General features: G+C 37.3%; 1 protein-coding gene across 5 annotated transcripts in view; it reads right to left on the minus strand.

Moving 5' to 3' along the window:
* Slc35a1 (solute carrier family 35 member A1) overlaps nucleotides 1-10,628 on the minus strand; it is a 29,942-nt gene extending 19,314 nt beyond the window's left edge. For 3 of the 5 annotated variants that reach the window (XM_047558851.1, XM_047558849.1, XM_047558853.1), the window contains exon 1: nucleotides 6,462-6,600. Coding sequence is in view for 2 of the 5 variants with exons in the window: in XM_047558847.1 (XP_047414803.1) it covers nucleotides 6,462-6,639; nucleotides 10,032-10,071 (218 nt within the window). In the remaining 3 variants the exon portion in view is untranslated. The other 2 variants (XM_047558848.1, XM_047558847.1) reach the window with 2 other exon arrangements.
* Between the last annotated feature and the right edge of the window lie 373 nt (nucleotides 10,629-11,001).

Below are 11,001 nucleotides of genomic sequence, written 5' to 3' on the forward strand. Positions count from 1 at the left end.
AGCTAACATAGAGAAATAAGAATGAAATGAATATCAGCTCTATTTACCTGAATGGTTCCTTCATCTTTCTCTAATGGGGGACATGAAACATTGTTTCCTTAACCCAGTCTCAAAAGCAATGATTCTGAATGTCTGAAGTCTATAAATTTAGTTGCTACAGTCTTAAAAGAGGATGTTTGGCACTTTTCCTAACAGTTTGATGGTGATTAACAGCTGGTATCCTACAGTGTGTAGTTACTTGCTTTCTAAAGAAATGAAATTAGGTATCTGCTGATGAGGTTTTTAAATATGTATTTTTCACAGCAGTCTGAAGAAAGGACATTATTGTTTTTTTCTAAAGCAATTTTAGCTTATAGCAATAAGCTATGTGGTTTCTCATATTTATCAGTATTCTTGGCAGTCATATCAAAGTATCCATCTGCCTTTTGTCCTTTTCCCATGGCCTGAAACAAATGTGATTTGACTTTTTTCCTAAAGAAATAAAGATAAAATCCATAGTCTCTATAGACCCAGGATGTATCAGGCACACTTCATTGAAACCAATTTCTTTCTTGTATGAAGTTAAATAGTCCCAAATTGTCCAGTGAATTGCATTTATAATTTTTTGGTTTGTTCTCTTTTAAATATTTGAATAAGTAGGGCAAAGAAGAGATTTAGGATCAGAATTAAGCTATTATCTTCCAGTATTTTAGCAAGCGAGTTATACTTTTCAGCCTACAAAAGTTTTGCCATACTAATATGAATGTTAGGGATTACAACCCTTCTACTTCTGCCTTAAAGAAAGGATAAAGGGAAGAAAAAGAATCAAGAAGAATTAGTGTCTCAGCCATTTGACCTAGATTGCCATCATAGGTTCTGTTTAAATAGTATTTCCTAATTATAGAAATCCTCTTCCACCTCAGATTCTGACAGACTGACCTTTCATTTAAAACATGGGTGCTATAGTTTGGATGTTGACTGTCCCCCAGAAGCTTGGTCTCTAGCTTGGTGTTATTGGTGGTAGAATCTTGAAGATGTGTGGCCTAGTAGGAGGTCCTTAAATCATTGAGGGCATGCCCTTAAAGGGGACTGTGGGACCCCAGCCCTTCCATTCTCTCTTTACTGCTTTGTGGCCATGAGGTGAGCAGCTCTACTCTGCGTGTGTTTTGCTATGATTTGCTGCTTAGCTACAGAAGCAAAAGCAAAAGGACCAACCTATCATGGACTGCAAACTCCATAACTATGAACCAAACTAAACCCTCTCTCTTTATAAGTTGATTATCTAATGTATTTTGTTATAGTGACAGAAAGTTGACACACTGGATCTGGAACCTAGATAACCCATTTGGTCAAATGATCAATTTGTTAGAGATTATATTAGTTCCTTTCCAGGCTCAAAATTCTCACACTACAAATCTCTAAAGTCTCACCAGGAACTATCACTGAAGCTTCAACCACTTACGCTTAAATTATTGGCATCCAAATATTCTAATCTATACTCTTTTAAAGTTATGTTTACCCTAGCATGTGCAATTTAATTCTTCACAAAGTTCTAGAGTACTAACCTCAAATCAGACTTACTCATGTGATTTCTTAAAGAAGCTAACTTCTACTTGTCGAAAAAGACTGCATCTGTTATGATGTATATCTCTTTATATTTGTTCTGGGGTTTCTAGTTATCCTGTCCAGAAGAGAGTACTCGTTAATGGGTATGGAATCAAATGACACTAAAAATATAAAAACTTTTTACAAAATCACTCTTTTTAACAATCTCTTCTAATCCTATGATATTACTTTTTTTGTGATAAGGACTCTCAAATTTATTTCAATCCACACCTGTCTTCTTCCAGACCCATTTAATCAAACTATCTATTCTCCATGCCCACTCAAATGTCTCAATGTCATTAAAACTTTACATTATACCTACTCAAAATTAAATTGTTAGTATCTTCTTCTCCCCAAATCTTGTTTTTCTTCCTGTCTCAGAAAAAAGCAACTATCCAGGTATTTATACTAGGAAACATGGACATGATTTTGGATGCCTCCCTTTCTCTTACCTTATAGTCAATCCTCCTTATTCATAGATGTATGAATTCTCCTACTCTCTAAAATTTATTTGTAACCCTCTATTCAATACTTGAAGTGCCTTTACAATCACTGGTAGATAGGTACAGAGATGCCAAAGAGTCGTGTCCCCCAACATGCACATTCCCAGCTGAGGTTGAACAAGGCAGCATTCTACTGTCAGCTCTCATACTGCAAGCAAGTGCAATCTATTTGGTGCCACAGTTTTCACAATTTTATGCTTTCTGTTGATGATTTTGCTGTTTATAATGGCCCCCAAGCACAGTGCTCAAGTGCTACTTAGTGTTCTAAGAAGGCTACAATATGGCATTATGGAGAAAATATATGTGATAGATAAGACAGAGAGGATTTATTATAGCTCACATTTATGGAGGTTTCAGTCCATGATTGGTTTGCCCCATTGCTTTTAGCTAGGCCAGCATATCATGGTGGGAGTGCATGGCAGAGCAAAACCACCCATCTAATAGCCAGGAAGCTAAAGAGAAAAAGAGGAGGAAACCAGCATCCCACAGTCCCCTTCAAGTTCATGTCCTCAGTGTCCTAAAGATTTCCCAATAGGCCCCATCTCGTAAGGGTTCCTCTACCTCCCAGTAGTGCCAGGCTGAGGACCAAGTCTTTAACACATGGGCCTTTAGGGAATATTTAAGATCCAAACTACAGTATGTGTCTTTAAAATGAAAAACATACAAAAGTTTATACATGGATTCGTTGACAAAAATGTGACCAGAGGTTTACAGGAACCTAAACCTGTATTTTTCCCTAGGAGCAACAATTTCACATTCACTAATCCAATGCTGACGATGACTTCATAAAATATAACATTAAATATAATGAGAACTGACTGTACAAACCCATCACTAGGTCCTATAGATTATATGTCCAGAGCATAACTCAAATCCATTAACTTCTCTTCAATACTGTGCTGTCATCCTAAGTCATTATCACTTGCCTTTAATAAGTTTCCCTCCTTCCAACTCAAGGCACTTCACTGCACTTCCAAACTGTCCAGTCCATACCCTAAAAGGGTCAACAAGACTCTTAAAGCAAAATGGGCTACCATGTTAGTCCCCAGTTTAAACTGCTCATTGATTTGCTAATATGTGGGAGATCAAACCCCCAAATCTTTAACAGGCCCACAAGTTTACCCTTTTATGCCCTAGTGACCTTTCCTGCTTCACCTTAGCACCACTCCACTCTCACAGCACACAGGCTGATAACTATTGTTTAAATGTCAAGAATGTTTCTGCCTCAAGAATCTCAGTGTTCTCTTTGCATTCTCTCTTCTTTACTTACCTAACTTCGAATTCAATCTTCAGGTCTAGGTCTAATTGTAACTTCCTTTAGAGGAAACCCTCCAATACAATAAAGGCCCTCTGTTATAATTGTTTATAGTACCCTCTACTTTTCCTTTATAACCCCACCAATTTAGTCTTAACATATTAATATTTGGTTCTCCATTAGATTATAAGTTCTATTGAGGGCAGAACTATGCTTTTTTGGTTTGCAACTTTATTTCTTGCATATAGAACAGTATTAAGCTTATAATTTGGGCTTGATAAATATTAGCTAAATAAATAAATGAACCTGACTATCCCATTACTTTTTTTTTTCAGTATTGGGAATTGAAGTCAGGGCCTCACACATGCTAGGCAAGCACTCCACCACTGAGCTACATTCCCAGCCCTTATTTTTATTTTGAGATGGTCTTGCTAAGTTGCCCAGGCTGGCCTCAAACTTAGGATTCTCCTTCCATAGCCTCCCAAGTAGCTGGGATTACAGACATACACCAACAGACAAGGACCCACTACATTTTATTAACAATATCTTGAAACGGTCTTAGCATGATTATATGTTTAAAATGTTTGCAGGTGTGAAGCACTGATTATTTGGATGTGGCAGTGATACTTTTCTGTAAGCGAAATTAAATTATAAGATGCTAAGAATTTCTGGTGCCACTTCAATGAATCTCTGTCCTCCAATCCTATCTAAAATGACATAATATATAATATGAAATGATATGGACTTATTTTAATACCAAGGTTAAACATATTATTAAGCAAACAGCATTGCTGTAAAAACCATGCTAAATAAACATCCAAACTGATGGATCTTTAATGAGATTAAACTTTGCAGAGTTCAGATAAAATTGGAATTCTAGGATAATAGTTGTGTCAACTCCATAAAATTGTTATACTTCATTATAGGGTAAGAATGGGTAGAAAGGAAAAGCTTTTACTTCATTTAAAAGTTTTTTCTACTTAAACAGTAACCCAAAAACTTTAGTTATTTCTAATGTAATCCTTCCACATCCTCCCATAATGTCCCAAAACTATCAACCTTATTCTCAGGTGATCCAGTATTATTTCCACTTTAGACACAAAGAAAAATCTAATTTCATTGTTCAGTTCTAGAAAATTATTTTAACATTATATAGAAAACAGTTTTCAAATATAACAAGTTTGATTCCTTGTACATAACAAATCATCTCATAAATTTTTCAAGTAACAAATATTTTGTTAGAAGTCTTGCCATCACAGCAAAGTACGGATATCCAATCAGCTTTTTAACAAACTATATAACATCTTGTCTGCCTTTGAACTGCTTACTTTTTTAAATAACCTGCTTTTACATGTACACAAAGAAACAGTGGTGTTGTCTTCTTTGACTTTCTTGCAGACTTCATATCACTAAACTACAAGTTTTTCAGCAGCAACTCTTTGCAGCAACTCTTAACTGTCCAATACATTCTTAGTGGCCCAAACACAGTATTATTTAGGTTTTTTTTTTTTTTTTTTAGTTTTAGGTGGACATAATACCTTTATATTTTTATGTGGTGCTGAGGATCAAACCCAGTGCCTCACACATGCTAGGTGAGCGCTCTACTGCTGAGCCACAACCCCAGCCCCTTATTGAACATTTTATTCCTCTTTCTCAAATGCCAATTGCTTCAAGTGAATTATTACAAGCTAGCTGTCCTTTCAAAATCTAGAACCAATTTTCAGCATTTTCACTGCGTTTCTTTCCCAAACTGATAGCTGTGTTAAAAGTTTCGTTATCCAATAAAAATCAATAAAAGTTTGTTAAGAACTTAGAAATGGGGGCTGGGGAGATAGCTCAGTCGGTAGAGTGCTTGCCTTGCAAGCACAAGGCCCTGGGTTCGTATCACCAGCACCCAAAAAAAAAAAAAAAAAAAGAACTTAGAAATGAGTCTAGAAATATTTAAATGTAACTTGTCTATTTCTACCTAAAATCCTACATACATGGTATTCCTTACCACTTCCCCCACTTTCACCAACACACATTTTGAACCTGTATGAACCATGAACTGCCCTAATAATTCGAAGAGGTCCCCATCAGCTGGGCACACTGGCACATGCCTGTAATCCCAGTGGTTCGAGCCTCATCAAAAGCAAGCGCTAAGTCACTCAGTGAGACCCAGTCTCTAAACAAAATATAAAAAAGAGCTAGGGATGTGGCTCAGTGGTTAAGTGCCCCTGGGTTCAATCCCAAGTATAAAAAAAAGAGGTCCTCATCTCATAAATATTTCCATAAGTCATTTATTCCAGGATTTTATTTCATTCTCACCATGGTATTACCTTATGCAATTAAAAAAATAAAGAAATTAAAGTTTAGAGAGGTTAACAAATGTAAGTGAATTTATAATCCCAGTGAGTTTAGCATTAAAATTAAGTCCCTGTTACTCCAAAGATCCTATCCTTACCCCTCTCTTCACTGCCTCTTTAGCTAGCTAAAATGATATTTATATGATGCTACTAATTCAATGCCTGGTGTTGCCATATATTAGCAGTGTAATATGAAGGCTCCTCACATGCTGTACCGATAAAATAGGCAATTACAGTACTTATCTCAAAATGTATAAAGCTTAAATGAAAAAATTCATGAAAATCAATTAGCATAGTGCCTAGCACTTCACACAGGAAACACTCAAGAAAAGTTTATTACTATCCTTACATTCCTCTATAACGGAGGTCAGCAAAGTTTTTCTGTAAGGGTCAAAACAGTGAATATTTTAGGCTATCTGAGCCATATAGTCTCTGTTGCAACAAAAATAGGCAGCAAGCTGCATTTGGCCCATGGGCCACAGTTTGCCAACCCCTGGTGTAGAGCACAGTTCTTTAACCTCAGCATTACTGATATTTGGGGATGGATAACTGTTTACTATAGAGAGCTGTTATGGATTGTAGGATATTTAGCAGCATTCTTGCAAATTTCATAGATGCCAACAGCATCCCCCAAGTTATCTTGGAGGGCAATATCAGCCCTAGTTGAGAAACACTGCTCTAAAACAATCAAACATGAAATGATGTAGCTTGAATTTTCTAATAAAGAAAATACCTTAACTGAGAAAACAACACACTAAAAGTGTTTATACTTACTTAGCTAGAAGTCCCACACTTAGCAATAGCTTTATAACTTCTGTAACACACACAGCTGTGGTTGAAAAATAGAGTTCTTTATCTGTTGTCCTCGTGTATCTTAAAGCTATAGTATAAGCTGCAGCCACCAAGGTCATCACTGTCAAGCAGTATAACTTGAATAGTAAGCTGACATTTTCTGGAAAATATGTGCAACAAAAATATTATTTAGCAGACAATAGTATGTATATAAAAGCTAACCAACTAACTAGTTATAGCCCAAAATGCTTTCCAATTTCCAGCACAAAATATATTTTTAAACCCCATAATGTTTAAAATCCTATTTCCTTTTTTTAAATAATAAAAGGATAATATATTTACATATATATATATATATATATATTTTTTTTTTTTTTTTAATTCCAGGTGCTGTCCCAATGTCAGTAAACATCTCATTTCTTGTACCAGGCCCAGCAGGCCTTCATGTAATTAAAATTATTCAGTATAACACATGAAGCATGTGGAATGCCTCAAATGTCAAAAAACACTGGCTTATCTCTGGCACACTGTACTTTTTAAGGCAGAAGTATTTTGTTTAATCATTAGTACACAGTATTTTCCAGTTAATTTCTTTTGTAATTTTTTTTTTTTTAGTTGCCAATAGACCTTTATTTTGTTTATTTATATGTGGTGCTAGGAATTAAACCCAGTGCCTCATGCATGCTAGGTAAGTGCTCTATCACTGAGCTACAACCCCAGCCCAGTCTTGAAATGCAGGAAATACTCAACTTACAGGCATTCAACTTAAAAACTGTTTGCAAGTTTATCTGAGCAGCTGCCATTATTCAGGCACCAGAGTTGATTCCACTACTTTAATAAAACCACAAGCACTAGGTACCACGTTTTTCTCATACTTTCTACTCATACTGCCATCATATAAGCTCAAACTATTTCTTTCTTTGCAAGACAAAAAATGGAATTTCATGTAAGGTATTTATATAAATTATAATTTAGTATAATACAATTCACTAATGAGAATGGAATTATTTTGGGGAGGTACTATTTTGTTTAGTGTTCAAACTTAGTGTTCTGCATCAGATCAACTAACTGCAAGTGTTCATCTGTTCAAAAAATTTTTTTTTTTTTGCTCATGGGCCATACAAAAATAAACAACAGGCTGATTTGGTCAGTGAGGCAATGCTTTGCCAACTTCAGGTTGAAAATCAGAGAGACATGGATAGGGTGACTCCAGGCTGCTATTATAACTAAACTTAGTGCTTTTGTTCACTGCTTTTGAATCCTAATCACAATTCAAAAATGACTTTTGCAGGAAAATAAAATAGGTATTTCAAAAAGATTACCTTTAAATATGTTAACATAAGACAACCTAACAAGGAAACAGATTCTTTAATTTATATGTTTCCCTATGAGTAAATTAAAAATTTGTAAGTTATAGGTAAAGTTTTAAAATTACAGGTCTTAACTAAAAAGTATTATGGTAAAACTGAAAAAAATGGAGCTTATAACTGTTTAAACTTTCTTTCCAAAGATCTGAAAAGCCAAAAAGCAATGTGTAAAAGGAAGTTAAGGATACCACTACAATACTTGCTTTGTTCTAAAACTTTCCTACACCAGGGGAATATGTATTCCTTCAAAAACAAACAGCAATAGGGCTGGAGGTGTAGCTCAGTAGTACAGCACCTGCCAAGCAGAGGTGAGGGCCAAGCACCCCAAAAAATTTAGTTAAAAAATAAAATAACCTCAAATTAATCAGTATAGGAGAAAGCATGTCCCTAGATTGGGGAAAGCAAACAACACTGTTGCTTGGTTTACATGACCTGCAAGCTCAAAATGATTTTACATTTTTAAAAAATAGTTGAAAAAAATTTTAAATAACATTTTATAACGTGAAAATTACACAAAATCCAAATTTCAGCATCCATTAATGAAGTTTTATTGGAACATAGCCACACTCATTTGCTTCCAAATTGTTTTGGCTACATTTTGTTCTACAACTTCAGGGTTGAATAGTTAGACAAAGACCATCAGTCCTTTACAGAAAGTTTGCCCACCCATGTCCTAAATTATCAATGCTTTCACAAATAAGAGAGATTAGAATTGCCAATTCAAATCTACTTTATTTTAGCTCTTATATAGGGTTCTAATTCTGAAAATAACAGTGAATGTTTAAACACTAAATCTAATATTTGTAGCCTAGAAACATATTCTGACTTAGAACATTATTTTGTCATCAACTTTGAAAAACAATAACTGTTTGCATAGTGGTTATATGGGAATCTGTATATTATATTCTTGAAAATAACTACTAAGGAAAAAGAAACAGTAAGTTTAAATACTTGTAAAACATGTAGGATTTTGGTATATAATACAATTTTAGAAACATTTCAATTTTTTAAAAATAAGGTCTTAAGCATGATCGCCTCTGACCTTCCATTCATAAATTTTCCAGTATGAAATTTTAATTATAAGGATTTTTAACTTTTCCGGATTCACTTTAAACTTTCCTAAGAATTCAAATCATGCCCAAGGCCAGTAACGATAAACCGAGTCCACAATGCAACTGGCAGTCACATTTTAATCCTGCTTTGTGACCTGCTTCTCACAGTTTCCATTAGCCCCCACACCGAATTTGTTTCTGTGTTGGAAATGTACCAGAAAGAAACTTAGTCTGGAGTTATATTTTTTCCATCACATTTTAGGATTCACATTATTTGTAATACCTGATCCCAGATAAGTCCTTTGTGAATATCAGGAAACTAATTATTATGGAAACTAATTTTCATTAGGATTATATATTTACACAGATGTATCAGATCCAGGCACAACAAATATGTAAAGGCAATAAGCCTTAATCTGTAAATTGTTACTATTTCAGGTAATGATCTGACTTCTGTAATTTTTAAGTGTTCATTCATCATTAATCTTGCTATCCCCATTCTATGCCTGTTATCAAAATAGTTCTTTTTTCCTTTATGTCCTGTATTGCTACAAAAAAAGGACTCAAGATTGGACTTATTTGAAATGGGATAATGCATAAGAGAAGCATATGCAACTACAGACAACGCCTCTGGGCAGGGCCTGATGATGCATGTACACTTCCCTTCAAGGAAAATAATTTGGCACTCGTGCAAAAGGCTATTCTTTAAATATTTGCTCTTTTATTTAGTGGTAAAGCCCAGTGCTCTATGGAGAAAGGGTAGAGAAAGTATAAGGGTGTCATTCAGCCTCTCCTAGCTACCAACCTAGGTACAAAAATTCAGCTCTGGTATCAACTTATGTAAGCCTCTAGCAAAACACAAGTGCTGCGGGATTAATTAGACTCACCTTTAAATGGCATTGAGTCACCAAATATTATTGCCCTAATGTACCATCCCTTGGGGGGGGAGAGGTGAACCTCACTTTCCACCCAAAATACCAATGTTCCTTCTAACTACGTACAACATTCTCTTTGGGAGGTACTCCTAACGACTGCTTTCTCCATCTCGATACAATTAAAGTGCTGTTTTAATACCCCAATAACGTTTACTTCTCTGAACATCCGTGGGGCAGGAGGCACAAACGAGACCTCACCGGGTGGCGCCGGCCAGGACAGAGAACTGTCCTGCCTCATGACGGGTGATGCAGGTCCGGCCCTTCTCCTGTTCTTCTGCAGCCCTGGCCAGTCAGAATCCGATTCCCACCCATACCAGCTCCAGGAGTCTGGCGCAGTCTTGCCCGCAGAGTCCGCCGCACCGAGGGTAGCCGCAGCGGGAAGCTGGCTGTACTGACCGCCAGCGAGCGACTCGACACCAACTCCTGACACCCGATGCCTCCGCCCGGCTCGGGCCCACAGTCGCGGAGAGTGCCGTCGCCCGACAAGTGCGGAGCAGCACTGGCACTAGCCGGTCGCCCAGCGTTGCCCGCACCACCACACCACCACCACTCCCCGCAGCCGGGCCTCACCTCTCGCGGAAGCCATGGCGCTCCGACAGCCCCGCGCGGAACTGACGCGCGCCCCCTCGGCGCTCCTTGCGCAAGACTCGGAGGACCGCCCCTGTGGTCATAGAGACGGCACTGCTCGGCCTAGAGCGCCCTGCCGCCCGCCCGCAGGCTTCCCGCCCAGCCGAGCACTGAGATCAGGCGCAAGGATCCACGCTGCTCCTGAAAATGGAAGAACATAGATGGAAGAGAGCCGCTACCACTGAGTACTTGGTGGCAAGTATGTGAAACTCCAACCAACGCGCAGTTCTGTAAACCTCCACACCCCGCCGGCTAAGGAAGCGAAGTCTAGTACGCCGAGCATTGCCTTCTGGGAATTGGAGTCTTCGCATAGATGGCAAATAAGGATTTGGAGTTGACTTGGTGATTCTTTTCTGTCAAAACTGTTAGAGAAGCTCCCAGACTTCCTAAATCACAGAAGCTACTTTCAACAGCTCTTATAAATTTGACCTCTGTCATTGCTTTCCATTGTTACCTCCTGTGTAAATTTAGTACAGTCGGTATTACGTATATCTCAAGTCTTGAGTCTGTGTCCTTATCAACATTTGCCACTGATTATATC

Source organism: Sciurus carolinensis, chromosome 7, assembly GCF_902686445.1.
Source record: "Sciurus carolinensis chromosome 7, mSciCar1.2, whole genome shotgun sequence".
NCBI classification, from domain to species: Eukaryota; Metazoa; Chordata; class Mammalia; order Rodentia; family Sciuridae; genus Sciurus; species Sciurus carolinensis.